Here is a 15,165-nt window from a genome sequence, read left to right on the forward strand (position 1 = left end):
TGATGCAATTATTGATGGTGCATGCGTGCCTCGGAAAGCAGTCAACACATGATCCATTTAGAGGAATATCAAGGCGGATATATAGAATACCTTAGGACTAATGAGATTGAAACAGAATGTGTTCTAATCTGATGCATCAGGGAGGACTGGTGTATTATGAGACTATGATGCTATTCCAAGTGTGGTCTTCTTGTAATGATTCACCGTGCGTCTGATGGACACTAGGTCTGCAGTGTGCAGGGGGTTAAAACTGTGTCCTCCTTCATGTGTTTTCTTCTTCCACTAACATGATTTATTTCTGAGATGGCGATCATTAGGTGAAGTGTTTTGAACTCTGGTCACTGATGAGGCCTTATTTTCTCTGGGCATCATCGGTATAATGATGTCTGCAGTCTTCTCTGCTGCAGCCTGTTTACAAGCCTCTGCTAGAATATTTTTAAGAGACTTTTGAGTCATTCTCATCATCCAAGCTTTTTGCATTGCATGTTAGTTAGTAGCATTCATTCAATTGCTATTCATTATTGAGGGTAGCATATAGTGCACTGGTATTAGATCTCCCGAGAGAATAGGTTATTCAATCTAACATTCTGGCGTCATTGCTGTTGTTCACAGGCAGGCACTACTATAGCCTATACTAGCCCCCCCACCCCCAAGTGGTTAATTGGAAACTCGGAGGCCCCACTTGCCAGAGAGAGCCAGCTGACCTGCTCTTCAGTGGAATGTTTTTACTCTGGCCACAGGGGCCAGACATACAGAGTCACTGCGAAGGGGAGGCAGGGGGATGACTTATCCTCCATGAGAATGAGGGATTTAGCTGGGCCATATGGTGGCTGTTCTTGGCTCTCTCTAACATGGTGTCCAGCTGCCTTGTCTTTCTCTCACTAACAGGAGTCTGCCTGCATAGGAACAACAGGCAGAAGGAGGAGTTTCTATTTGAGTGATATTCTGGACTTGTCTATGGCCATGTGGACCAAGGGACAGGAAGAGGTCCTTCTGTAGCTCAGTTGGTAGAGCATGGCGCTTGTAACGCCAGGGTAGTGGGTTTGATTCCCGGGACCACCCATACGTAGAATGTATGCACACATGACTGTAAGTCGCTTTGGATAAAAGCGTCTGCTAAATGGCATATATTATTATTATATTAGAGGGTTCTCTCTATGAATGACAGGGAGCCTAAAGTTTGAGGTTCTTAGGATTGCGGATAGATATAGGATGGAATAACTCAGAGAATGCAGGGCAGGCTGCCCAGCCCACTAACACACTGTCCTTTAAGCCAACCTTGCATGGATGTTTTATCCTGTTAATGAGCTAGTTTGTCCATTCTGCCACTTAGTACTGGTCCATGTGGCGCTATGCAAAGGAATGTGTGGACCCCTAGTTTAGCCTACATATTCTGCCGCTATTCCAGAGACATGGTGTAAAAGTTGGGATGAAATTATTCCGTCTTAGAGCGCATGAGGACAGGATTTGGGCCTCAGTCTCCATGGTTGTTTGTAGCTGTAACCCCCTGTAAGCAGATAAACGTGAGAATGTCTGCCTGTTACACTTGAACAAGCTGCTTAACGCGGTGTGGAAACCATTTAGCCTGTTGCTATGTCTCTGCCCTGAGTTCCCTCTCACGACATGTACATGGCAGTTTTCATTTCACCACAACAAGAGGGGTAGGCTACAATTGGCTTTGTGTGTCGTATAGACTAGAGCACTAAGGCTACAATTGGCTTTGTGTGTTGGGGGGAAAAGTTAGAGGGCTACAATTGGCTTTAGATCAGTAGGTAAGTGAGAGAGAGGGAGCTGAAAGAGAGATGCAGGGTAATAAGAGAGAGAGGTATAGAGGGAGGGGAGATGGCTGGATACCTCCGGGCCCTCAATTAGCCTCCTCACGGCCCGTTCAGCCAGTATGTCCTGTCAGCTCCACTTCCCATCATCTCCGGTCATCCCATGATGCACTATAATCCTGTGTACAGGTGGTACACAACCTTCCCTCACCAAGACCAGAGCATGCCATCATTGCAATAGCATACATGTGTATAGCATTTCACAATTTCAAAGTCTAATCCTAAAGTCTTCAATGATGCCTACACTGTAGATCTATTGCATCATTAAGCAATGAGTGGTCTTAACTCTGCTATGTGTTGCTTATCGACCTCATAAAGGGGATTTGAATCATCCTTCATTTTATCATGCTTACAACCGGAAGTGTTGTAACTGAGTTGATTTGGAGGTTGACAGTTTATGTTGGCCTATCATAGGGTCCTTACAGACAGGGAACATTTCAGAGTGGTGATGAGTGAGGACCGTGCCTCAGCCTGTGCCTGGGCGGACCCACTGCAGTGTGATATGGAAGATTAGTGAAAGTTGACTTGGTGAAGATTAGATGCGCTGACACTGGCTCAGGCTCACCGGTCGCCTTTGTCCCCCAAAACAAACTGGATGCTCCGTCACCCTGTCCAGCAGCTGCCGTCTGCTGACACAAGGCATTGTGTCATCCATAGGGCCCGTAGCCCCAGCTTCCCCTACCCAAGGCCCCCAAGGCCCCCGCACTCTTCACCATTGTCTGAACGAGGGGCGTGTGAGGCAGATGTTTTGTTGAAACAACCCCCTCTACGCCAGGAGTCAGCTCAGTGCTCACAAGTCTGAAGAGACAGGGATTTGAGTTATATCTGTTTTTCTTTGCTGTAAGTACAGGATTCAGCATGTTTTATTCAGTGTTTGAGTACGGCTGTTAAAAAAGCACTTCTTTGGCCATTCGTCTCCCCTTTATGGTTGAAGTTCCTGTAGCCATGGCGATGCAGTATATCTCAAAGAACTTTGGCACCAGGTTACCAGCTCAGTTGCCATGGTGATTGGTTGAGTTCAGACAAGGGGGTGCAAAATAGAGTTGTCTGTCTGGGGGTGTGTGTCAGGGGTTGGGATGTGTATGTGTGTGTGTGTGTGTGTGTGTGGGGGGGGGGTAGTCTGGTGATAATAATGGGTATTGAGTCAAAGATTGTATTACTGTTCAGCACTCATATTTTATTGAACCATAGCAAGTTTCTTAGCATAACAGACTCATGAGCCGTCATAAAGCATGCAACATGCTCAGACAGTGGGTAGCTGAAGTGAATCTTTTCAACACTTTTATGGGAGACACAGTTACACAGTAACATACTTAACATGCCACAGGGATGTGTCTCTTATCTCATTACAAAGTGAATGTAAGACTTAATGTTGCATAGGATTCCTCAGAGACAGAGACATCTGTCTTATGACGGATGAAAGGCTTACCCTGACTTTCTATGTAAATTTGTGTCACTAGATATTTCAAGAGTTGCTGGGTATTGCTCTATGCTGTTCTTTGTAAGGTGTCTTTAATTGCTTGGGTGAATGACAGATATACTGTAGGTGGGAGTTAAGCAGTGTTTCCTGGCAGGCAGCACTGTGTCTCTGGTCTTGCCCTTGTTGACAGTTGGGCGACTGCGGCCCAAGATGCCCACCTGTCAGTGTGGTGGCAATAACAGTAATATTAACAGTAACAGAAACAGTAACAGTAGTAGTAACAGACACAGTAACAGAAACAGTAACAGTAGTAGGAACAGTAGTAGTAGTAACAGTAACAGTAGTAGGAACAGTAACAGTAATAACAGTAACAGTAGTAACAGTAGTAGTAGTAGTAACAGTAGTAGTAGTAACAGTAGTAGTAGTAACATGAACAGTAGTAACAGTAACAGTAGTAGTAGTAACAGTAGTAGTAGTAACAGTAGTAGTAGTAGTAACATGAGCAGTAACAGTAGTAACAGTAACCGTAACATTAGTAACAGTAGCAGTAGTAGTAACAGATACAGTAACAGTAGTAGTAACAGTAACAGTAGTAACAGTAGTAGTAGTAACAGTAACAGGAACAGTAGTAGTAACAGTAACAGTAGTAGTAGTAGTAACATGAGTAGTAGTAGTAGCAGTAACAGTAGTAACAGTAACAGTAGTAGTAGTAGTAACATGAACAGTAACAGTAGTAACAGTAACAGTAGTAGTAACATTAGTAACAGTAGCAGTAGTAGTAACAGATACAGTAACAGAAACAGTAACAGTAGTAGTAACAGTAACAGTAGTAACAGTAGTAGTAGTAACAGTTCCAGGAACAGTAGTAGTAACAGTAACAGTAGTAGTAGTAGTAACATGAGTAACAGTAGTAACAGTAGTAGTAGTAACAGTAGTAGTAGTTGTAACAGTAACAGTAGTAGTAGTAACAGTAGTAGTTGTGACAGTAACAGTAGTAATAGTAACAGTGACAGTAACAGTCATAGTAACAGTAACAGTAGTAGTAGTAGTGAAAGTAGTAGTAACAGTAACAGTAGTAGTAGTAAAGGTAATAACAGTAGTAGTAGTAGTAACAGTAGTAGTAACAGTAGCAGTGACAGTAACAGTAGTAACAGTAGTAACAGTAACAGTAGTAGTAACAGTAACAGTAGTAACAGTAGTAACAGTAACAGTAGTAGTAGTAACAGTAGTAGTAACAGTACCAGTAGTAACATTAAAGGTAATAGCAGTAACAGTAAAGGTAGTAGTAGTAACAGTAGTAGTAGTAACAGTGACAGTAGTAGTAGTAACAGTGACAGTAGTAGTAGTAACAGTGACAGTAGTAGTAGTAACAGTGACAGTAGTAGCTATAACAGTAACAGTAGTAGCTATAACAGTAGTAGTATTAACAGTAACAGTAGTAGTAGTAGTAGTAACGGTAACTGTAGTAGTAGTAACAGTAACAGTAGTAACAGTAAAGGTAATAGCAGTAACAGTAAAGGTAGTAGTAGTAACCGTAACAGTAGTAACAGTAGTAGTAGTAGCAGTAGTAGTAACAGTAACTCTAGTAGTAGTAACAGTAACAGTAGTAACAGTAACAGTAGTAAGAGTAAAGGTAATAGCAGTAACAGTAAAGGTAGTAGTAGTAACAGTAGTAGTAGTAACAGTGACAGTAGTAGTAGTAACAGTGACAGTAGTAGTAGTAACAGTGACAGTAGTAGCTATAACAGTAACAGTAGTAGTAGTAGTAACAGTAGTAGTAGTAGTAACAGTAACAGTAGTAGTAGTAGTAGTAGTAACATTAACTGTAGTAGTAGTAACAGTAACAGTAGTAACAGTAACAGTAGTAACAGTAAATGTAGTAGTAGTAACAGTAATAGTAGTAACAGTAGTAGTAGTAGCAGTAACAGTAGTAGTAGTAGTAGTAACAGTAACTGTAGTAGTAGTAACAGTAACTGTAGTAGTAGTAACAGTAGTAACAGTAACAGTAGTAATAGTAATAGTAACAGTAACAGTAGTAACAGTAAAGGCAATAGCAGTAACAGTAAAGGCAATAGCAGTAACAGTAAAGGTAGTAGTAGTAACAGTAGTAGTAGTAGTAACAGTAGTAGTAGTAGTAACAGTAACAGTAGTAGTAGTAACAGTAACAGTAGTAGTAGTAGTAGTAACAGTAACTGTAGTAGTAGTAACAGTAACTGTAGTAGTAGTAACAGTAGTAACAGTAGTAGTAGTAACAGTAACAGTAGTAGTAGTAACAGTGGTAACGGTAACACTAAAGGTAGTAGCTATAAAAGTGGCAGTAGTAGTAGTAACAGTAACAGTAGTAGTAGTAGTAGTAACAGTAACAGTAGTAGTAGTAGTAGTAGTAGTAACAGTAAAGGTAGTAGCAGTAACACAAAAGGTAGTAGCTATAACAGTGGCAGTAGTAGTAGTAACAGTAACAGTAGTAGTAGTAACAGTAACAGTAGTAACAGTAAAGGTAGTAGCAGTACCACTAAAGGTAGTAGCTATAACAGCGGCAGTAGTAGTAGTAACAGTAGTAGTAGTAACAGTAGTAACAGTAAAGGTAGTAGCTATAACAGTGACAGTAGTAGTAGTAACAGTAACAGTGGTAGTAACATGCCTCGGCCCTGTAATCCCTTTAGCGCTAGACTAACTTTAACTTGAGTTTTGATGGCTCTGGCTCTAATCTCCAGGCAGGTACCAGGACTCAGGGCTGTCCCTCAGGTACACTGACCTCCCACCAGCCCCCCCATCAGCCCACTCCCACAGTCCACTGACACCTTGAACAATGGCTGCTGCCCTGCCAGCTGGAGGCCTCGCTCATAACTTACTGGATGTAGGTGTATAATGAGTTGTTTTGGCAGATGCTCCCATCTACAGCCAATTACAGAGCCAGTATCATGCCTGTGCAAAAGGAATAAAGTACTTACTAGTGTGTGTGTGTGTGTGTGTGTGTGTGTGTGTGTGTGTGTGTGTGTGTGTGTGTGTGTGTGAGATATGTAAGTACATTTCCCTGTGCCTGTGCATATTGCTGAGGAGAGGTGCTGATCTAGTCTGGTCCAGCGTGGCTGAGGGAGGGGGAGGGGACAGGCTGACTGCAGAGAGTATGAGGCAGGCAGAGCGGGGGGAAGCGCTTGCTAACGGGTGAACCGCCGTGGAGTAGCCTCCTCACTAGCCCAGCCGTAAGTACCTTTCTCTCCCTAATCCCCCAGCCCTCACGCCCCTACACACAGCAAGCATGGGACTCAATAGGTGGCTGGGTTAAAGAGGAGCGGAAAAGGGTGTTGTGTTGTGTCTGTGAGAGAGAGAGAGTGAGGGAGAGGGAGAGATAGAGAGCAAGAATGAGGGGGGATGGGCTGTGCTTTGTCAGTGCATGCAAGTAAGCAGCCACAACCGCAGCTTTTGCCATTCAGACTCAGCGTGATGGCTAACACAAGGCTGGCTCATTGTGTATTTTTGCATGGTGTCAGTGTATGTTTATTTGCCATTCATGTTCAGACAGAGTTGTCCGTAGCTCCAGTCTCTCTCAGTATGATGCATGTTATTAATTCAGTCTCTCCTCCACTACCAGGCATCATCCTCAGGTACACAGAACCTTAATCCACCACAGCCTGCAGCAGTATTCTCTGGATGCCTCAGTGATGAACACAATTACTCAGCCAAAAATAGACACACAACAACACTGTATGTCTGTCTTTCTTCCTCTCCCTCGCTCTGTTGCTCGTTCTCAGCAGATCAGTTTAGAAGTGGCGTCTGTACCTTGTCTATGCGGGTGGAATGACAACAGTTATGAGCAAGCCTGATAGCAGCATGTTTCTGGTTTTTCTCTTGTGTTGCATCAGATCTCTGGTTTGCTAGTCAGGTTACAAGCACCGGTCGGGCAACTTGCATTAAAATGGTGGTGTCTCATAGCTGATGGAGTAAGTGGATATCTCTCTGGACCGTATAATGAGAGCAGCCAGTGGTCAAGCTGTGTAGTAGACATGCACAGGTTGATTTGTGGGAGATTCCAGTGGAATGCTCAGTGGCGGGTCACATGACAGTGGAATGCTCTTCATGCATTGTGTCACCTCCTGCAGAGGAACGCACTGATTTAGGTCATTGACCAGTGGAAATGGAATCGCAGTGTAGTGCTCTACATTTTTTGGCAGACGTCATTCAGAGGACCGTGCTGATATAGGTCATGCTCTAATGTAGGGATGGGCAGCTGGCGGCCCCCCTTTTGTAGGCCAAGATTCTACAAGTGTCAAAACTCTATTGGAGGGATGTGACATCATTCTTCCATGAGAAATCCCTCATTTGGTGTTTTGTTGATGGTGGTGGAAAGTGCTGTCTCAGGCACCGCAACCGAATCTTCCATAAGCAGTCGATTGGGTTGAGATCTGGTGGCCTTGCCCAGTATTTTTATACATGACCCTAAAGATTGATGGGATGTTAATTGCTTAATTAACTCAGGAACCACACCTGTGTGGAAGCACCTGCTTTCAATATACTTATACTGTATTTCTTGTTTACTCAAACGTTTCCATTATTTAGGCAGCTACAGTGTATCTGGTTTCAATGTCATTGCTTGGGAGGGATAGTAAATAGGGGTAGAATTGTGCCACTGGTGACAAACAGGATGAAGAAACTTCCTGATTTCACTGATTTGATTGGTCGATTTATTTATTTATTGATTGACTGACTAACTGATTAGATTGACTCCCCAGGGTGAGGAAGCTGAAGGAGACTCTGGTGACAGTGCAGCAGCTGGATAAGAACATGAGCAACCTGCGGACGTGGCTGTCACGGATCGAGGCCGAGCTGGCCAAACCCGTGGTCTACAGCGTCTGCCACAGTGATGAGATCCAGAGGAAGCTGGCTGAGCAGCAGGTGGGTACCAGGGGCCAGGTGTCAGACACTCCATACACTAACCACAAATACCATTCAGTACAGGCTGTTTAACATTACCTGCATATGTTTAGTTTACATAGTCTCTGTGGGTCAGAAAGCTGAGGGGAGGAATGTAGAGTGAAATATATTTTTTGACACTTTTGAATGTGGTATGCTGTATTGGGGTCCCAGCGGGTTACAGAGAGCAGGAGACATGCTATCACACCAGTGGGGGGAGATGTGCTGTAATGAAGCTACTGTAGGTTTCCGAGAGCTAAGAATGCAGGTGGAAATGGACTTTAGCCCTTAATAGTCCTGCTTCCCGCTTCCTACACATGTTCTTTGGGAACAGTGTAATGGAGCCGTGCTTCATAGAGAAGGAAAAACAGTCTCCTGCGGCTCCTGAGAAAGGGCTATTCTGGTCATTACAGGGAGTGAGGGAACACTCAGATGCATTTGGAAATGACACTTACATTGCTGTGCTCTCCAGGCCTCCAGGTTTCGCCAGGGCAACGGCAGATTCCAGAGAACAAACCGCAGCTTCTGAAAGATTCTATTGTTCTGACAGGAGATGTGTTGTGGAGGTTGAGGACTTACTTCAAAAGCAACGGGTGTTACTCAGGTGTATCTAAACAGTTGACTCTTATCTTCCTGTGTCTGTATGCAGGATTTGCAGCGGGACATTGAGCAGCACACGGAGGGCGTAGCGTCAGTTCTGACTCTCTGTGATGTTCTTCTCCACGACGCTGACGCCTGCGGGAGCGACACAGAGAACGACTCCATCCAACAGACCACCCGCAGCTTGGACCGTCGCTGGAGGAACATCTGTGCCATGTCCATGGAGAGGAGGATGAGGTGAGGCATGAACTCACACATACACCCACACAGTACACACGCACACAAACACAGACACAGATGAACGACTGTCAAAAAGGTAAGCCCCTCGTAATATAGCTTATAAATTCTTTCTACAACCTCTTCCTTTTAGGATTGAGGAAACATGGCGACTGTGGTGTAAGTTCCTGGATGACTACTCCCGCTTTGAGGACTGGCTGAGGACAGCTGAGCGCACCGCGGCCAACCCTGTCTCGGCGGATGTCCTCTACACCAGCGCCAAGGAGGAACTCAAGAAGTTTGAGGTCAGCAAAAACACCTATGGATGACCCATGGATGACCTATGAGCCCTCACACCAAAATGTTCTCGACATGTCGGCCACTGAACTTTTGAGAAAGCTTTTGGTCAGAGTATTCATTCTGTTTATGAGTAGTCAGGTTCTCATGTGGTGACGAGAGATAATTAACCTTCGGCCTTCCGTGTTTGTATGGATTACTAACAGAGATTAGCCTGGTTAATCTGGGCTCTGCTGAAGCCCTCTCTTTTTCTTGAGAACAACCAGAGTAGCTGTATGACACTATTATTTACCAAATATGATTGTCTTGCTCTTCCAGTATGTTTCCATGGCTGAAATGATGTTCTAACCTGATGAAGACAGCTTGGCTGTCGAAACATTGGTTATTAAATGATTCCATCTGAGCTCCTAGAGTGTGCGGCTCTCCTTTAATTTTTCAAGTGTTCTACTCTGCTAGCCAGCACTTCGCCTAAACAGGTGTGCGTTTCTTTTACCTCCAGATTGACCATGGTTGATATTGAACATTTAATTGACATAATCGTGCATGTAATTGTTGAACTATATCGAATAGAGGAATCAATGTTTGCGTTGATTACATGTATTCACCGGGAAGCGTTGCCATGTTGTTCATCTATTCCTCGACTCTAGAGTGCAGAACACAATGTGTTTCTCCATTCAACATCAATCCAATATCACTCTTAAAATATCTTTGATGTCAGTCTTAACCCAGACCTATCTCCCTGCCCCCCTACCCCCTGATTCCACCCCCAGGCTTTCCAGAGGCAGGTCCATGAGAGGCTGACCCAGCTGGAGCTGGTCAACAAGCAGTATCGCCGTCTGGCCAGAGAGAACCGCACCGACGCCTCCAGCAAACTCAAGGTCATGGTTCACGAGGGCAACCAGCGCTGGGACAGCCTGCAGAAGAGGGTGGCCGCCATTCTCCGTAGACTCAAGGTGAGAGGGTCAGATGTCAGGGGATAGGGGTTAAGGGTGAGAGGAGTTATCAATATTTCCTCGCTGAATCAGTTACCCTAAGGTCAACATCTGAAATTCTGGTGGGTAAGGTCAAGTCAGAATGGGAATGTGAACAGATTGGGGTTATTCAAGAGTCACGTAAAAACACGCCCTATCTTATAGTGCTGATGTGTAAGGTCACCAGTGTGCTATTTTAGGTTCTGAGTGTAGATGTGAGTAGTGATCTGAGTGATGCGTTAGCTCAGCATCAGCACTAAGCCTGCTGTATTTAGGTCACCTCTCTGATGGTGAAAAAGCAAGGACAGTCATGTTGCCAAGCAGCTGTTTCCATTGTGGCATGTGGCTGGAGCCAGATGGAGGATCTTTTTTTAAAGAAGCATCTGATTAGGGACCTTCACTTCTGTCGCCCTCTGCCCCTTCCCAACATTGCCTGGACAGAGCAGCTAAATTCTCTCTCTATAGGACATTTCCATATACAGTGCCTTGCGAAAGTATTCGGCCCCCTTGAACTTTGCGACCTTTTGCCACATTTCAGGCTTCAAACATAAAGATATAAAACTGTATTTTTTTGTGAAGAATCAACAACAAGTGGGACACAATCATGAAGTGGAACGACATTTATTGGATATTTCAAACTTTTTTAACAAATCAAAAACTGAAAAATTGGGCGTGTGCTATGAATATACTTTCTCCTTTGCCAAGAATAAATCTGTTATTCCACATTAGATTGAATGAACTTGCTTTCAATCTAGTTCAATATTAATGCTGATGAATTCTGATTTTGAAATATCAATGCACTGTTATTTCCAATGCTGATTAGTGCTGGTTTTACAAATCACTCAATTTAAGTGATCCACTAAATCTCTACTAAATGTCTGAATGTTAATGTTCTATTCGGTTGTCCCCTGCAGCACTTTACCTCTCAGAGGGAAGACTTTGAGGGCACACGGGAAGGTATCCTGGTCTGGCTCACTGAGATGGACCTGCAGCTAACCAACGTTGAGCACTTCTCAGAGAGCGACATCGAGGACAAGATGAGGCAGCTCAATGTACGTTGACTCCCACTGGCCCCTATAGTCTATCCATCTTCCTTTCCTTTCCCTCTATTGATACGATGTGTTTATGCTTAATGTTTGGCTGGCGGGTTGATAGCTGATCTCTCTCTCTCTCTGGTCTCCCCTCCTTCAGGGCTTCCAGCAGGAGATCACTCTGAACACCAATAAGATCGATGCTCTGATCGTGTTTGGGGAAAACCTGATCCAGAAGAGTGCTCCTCTGGACGCCGTGCTGATAGAGGATGAGCTGGAGGAGCTGCACTCCTACTGCCAGGAGGTGTTTGGCAGGGTGGCCCGCTTCCACCACCGCCTCATCAACAGACGCCCGGTCAGTGGGCTGCATCTCCTTTCACCGCAACACTATGACACACTCTACCTCACCTCATTTAACAGTCAAATAGTCATATAACTCCAGTCTGTGAAACTGTGGATATGAATCCATTTCATTCCTGGACAATGACACTTTCAACAAGATGCTTTTTAGGAAAGTATCATTGGAAATGCTATGCATCTACACCGTATGACTGAAGGTTGGTATCCCTACCTCTTTCTCCCTCAGATTCTGGAGGAGGAGCGGGACCTGTCTGACCGCGACACAGATCTGGAGGACTCAGCGGAGCTGGCTGGAAGTTCCTGGGGGGAGGAAGATGAAGAGGAAAAGGAGGAGGATGAGTCCCGAGTGACGGGCGAGTTATTGGGACGACAGGCCGGGTGCCGTCTCTTGGCCCCCCCTCTGGAGTGTTCGGGGCGAGAGACCCCGGTCAGCGTGGACTCTATCCCCCTGGAGTGGGACCACACTGTGGACGTGGGGGGATCTTCATCCCATGAGGATGAGGAGGATGCTACCTACTATAGCGCCATGTCAGGTAATGACCACTGATAGACTTCTCTAGTCTCTTGTACCTGGCTTTGTCTCAGTCTTTGTTACCAGGTGAATGAACACGAATGAAGAAGAGTGGGCTGAAGAGAGCCATTCTATCCATAGTGGTCCAAGAGAAGAGTACCTATTGACACCCTTCTTTTGTTGCAGATGTAGAAATCACTGAGAGCTCAGAGTCCTTTGTTAAGGCAACTGCCAAAGCATTGAGAGCAGTCTCGGGTAGGCACTCTGCCTCTTGTCCTGCATGTGTGGTTATGCTGCTGTGTGGTTATGATGCCCCCCCCCAATCCCAATATCTCAGCTCTGCTATCCCCCTTCCCCTGGACATACAGGCCTACAGATTGGTTTTGTACATTATTGGATGTGAATAACACTGTCCCACCACAGGCCTTGACCATGACTTGACCCCTAACCACCTGCATCTGTATATCTTCATACACACCACTGCATGATTATACAGTACATCACTGGATTTTATTGATGGTATTTGTAGATTCACTATTTGATTACTGCGTGTTCTGCTGCATGTAGTCAGTTGTTACGGCATTCTCATGGCATCTCCTTTTGGTAAAACATGTTTTCTGTGTTTTCAGCATAAGTGAATCTCAAAGTGGCCATAGGGGAGCCCAACTGCCCGTGACCACTCAGTGAACCTAGAACTATCTTTCCCTAGTCTGACCTGCTTCCTCCTCTTGTTCCCCATCCCAGTGAAGTCGGTGACAGACCCCCCCAGCTGGCACTCCCCTGAGCCACAGGAGAGGAAACATGTACCCAGGGACATCATCCTGGGCCTGGGCTCCTCTCCCACCCACATCACCAGCACCCCCTTTCACCAGCAGGGCTATGTAAGTCACCATACTGTCTGCCTGTTATTTCTCAAAACACACACATCAAACTGTATATACAGTAACATCTTTGGATAAAGACATAACTATTGATGATAATGCTGATAGGTAGTGACATTGGCATGTCTGTGTCCGTGGGCCAGGTCAAGCTGATGTCAGAGTGCAGTGGCAGTATCGACAGTGTGAAGAGGGTCAAACTGATCTTAAATAATGAGGAGCTGGAGGACCAAGGCCTCACCACGTTAACCACCGCAGACAAACAGACTGGTAGGTGTCATTGATAACACACACTGATCTACAGCCATTTATATTCTGTCTGCTATATCTATATCTGCTAGCCTGGTCCCAGATCTGTTTGTTTTTTGTTGCAAAGTTTGGAAAGACAGCACAAACAGATTTGGGACGAGGCTTTACATCTGCCACAATGGCCTTTATAACCATTGTGACCTGTTGTCGTGCAGGTGTGATCGAGCGCTGGGAGCTGCTGCAGGCCCAGGCCCTCAGTGACGAGCTGTGCATCAAACAGGACCTGCAGCAGTGGCAGAAGCTGAACTCTGACCTCAATGAGATCACTTCCTGGCTGGGCCATGTGCTGCCAGAGCTAGAGAGGCTGCAGAGGCTGGCCCCGGCTACCAGCATCCAAGACATGGAGGGCAACATCAGGAGACTCAAGGTGAGGGCCCAAGTATGACACATCTCCTGTGATGCCAGTGGGGCAACAATAGACAAAAACTAGGGATTGTTATTTCATTAGTAAAAGAGATGAATGTGAAACATTATTTCAGTTACGTTCCATCAAGAAACTCAATTTTCCTGTTCTCTGTCCAGGAGATGCAGAAGACGTTCAACAGCTACAAGTCTCTGATGATCTCCATCAACCTGAGTGGTCAGGACTTCCAGTGTGGGGACAGCGCTGAGCTGCAGGAGCTGCAGGAAGGCCTGAGGACAGCCAATCACAGCTGGACACAGGCCTGCGTCGGCCTGGAGAGCTGGGAAGAACGACTGCAGAGCGCACTCATGCAGTGCCAGGTGAGGGGAACAACTCGATACGATACACTCTGAGGTCAAATCTCAAATGATACCGTATTCCCCATAGTACACTACGCATATAGAAATGAAAATCAGTAGATAGTTCTGACGTCATCCACATATTCCTATGGAATACGCCTAATGGAGTATTTGAAGCACGCCATATTGCTGAATGGGGCTGAATCAAATATATTTATAACTAACCTGTCGTTTACACTGCTAGCAAATTAAACATAGTGGGCATAACAAGCAAGGAGGTAGGCAAAGCCAAGCACGAGCTAGCAAGATCCTAACTACCTCATCCCCATATTGTTATTTATTTATTTTTTTGCTCCTTTGCACCCCAGTATCTCTACTTGCACATTCATCTTCTGCACATCTATCACTCCAGTGTTTAATTGCTAAATTGTAATTACTTCGCCACTATGGCCTATTTTATTGCCTTGCCTCCCTAATCTTACCTATTGTGTTATTGACTGTAAGTTTGTTGTTTGTGTCGCACTGCCTTGCTTTATCTTGGCCAGGTCGCAGGTGTAAATGAGAAACTTGTTCTCAACTGGCCTGCCTGGTTCATTAAAGGTGAAATAAATAAATAAATACAATTATTGGCGCGTTTTAGCATGCAATTCGACCCTGCACTCCTTTTAAACAATGCTTTTTTTTTTTTTACTTTGGCAAAGTGTCAAGTCTATAAAACTTTGTTTATAAAATATTCTAGTTTTGGGAACAGAAAAACATATTGAGATCAGATGTTTCATCGATGAGAGAATTGGCAGAATGTTGACCCAGTTCTATCCTCTCCCACTACCCGCAGCTGGACTTCCTCTCACTACCATATTTGGTGGTGAGAAAATGTTCTAAACGAATGCTTCAGCTTTATAGCCCCTGTGACGAGTCTGGGTTACTCTTTCTATCTGTGGCTGAATTGCACCAAAAAAATCGCTAACGATTGTGGTGAAAGTGGTCGTAACTAGCAAAGGATCATGGTCGATGTAGTTGTTTTCATCTTGCCTGAGAAATTCAACCGGGAGCCTCCTTGTTGCCTGTGATTGATTTCTGTCAGAACTACAAATGACGACACATGTACAGTGAGCTCCAAAAGT

At 44.9% G+C, this 15,165-nt stretch overlaps 1 protein-coding gene across 37 annotated transcripts in view; it reads left to right on the forward strand.

Moving 5' to 3' along the window:
- The window catches only part of syne2b (spectrin repeat containing, nuclear envelope 2b), a 142,215-nt gene that overhangs the window by 119,071 nt on the left and 7,979 nt on the right, over positions 1-15,165 (forward strand). For 35 of the 37 annotated variants that reach the window (XM_052486289.1, XM_052486301.1, XM_052486290.1 and 32 more), the window contains 12 exons: positions 7,986-8,148; positions 8,816-9,003; positions 9,137-9,287; positions 10,050-10,232; positions 11,165-11,302; positions 11,442-11,636; positions 11,868-12,174; positions 12,339-12,407; positions 12,897-13,033; positions 13,177-13,300; positions 13,495-13,706; positions 13,862-14,062. In XM_052486289.1, the coding sequence (XP_052342249.1) occupies positions 7,986-8,148; positions 8,816-9,003; positions 9,137-9,287; positions 10,050-10,232; positions 11,165-11,302; positions 11,442-11,636; positions 11,868-12,174; positions 12,339-12,407; positions 12,897-13,033; positions 13,177-13,300; positions 13,495-13,706; positions 13,862-14,062 (2,068 nt within the window). Of the gene's footprint in view, positions 1-7,972; positions 8,149-8,815; positions 9,004-9,136; positions 9,288-10,049; positions 10,233-11,164; positions 11,303-11,441; positions 11,637-11,867; positions 12,175-12,338; positions 12,408-12,896; positions 13,034-13,176; positions 13,301-13,494; positions 13,707-13,861; positions 14,063-15,165 lie in introns of those variants that run through there. The other 2 variants (XM_052486293.1, XR_008086242.1) reach the window with 2 other exon arrangements.

The sequence above is a fragment of the Oncorhynchus keta genome, chromosome 29 (assembly GCF_023373465.1).
Source record: "Oncorhynchus keta strain PuntledgeMale-10-30-2019 chromosome 29, Oket_V2, whole genome shotgun sequence".
NCBI classification, from domain to species: domain Eukaryota; kingdom Metazoa; phylum Chordata; class Actinopteri; order Salmoniformes; family Salmonidae; genus Oncorhynchus; species Oncorhynchus keta.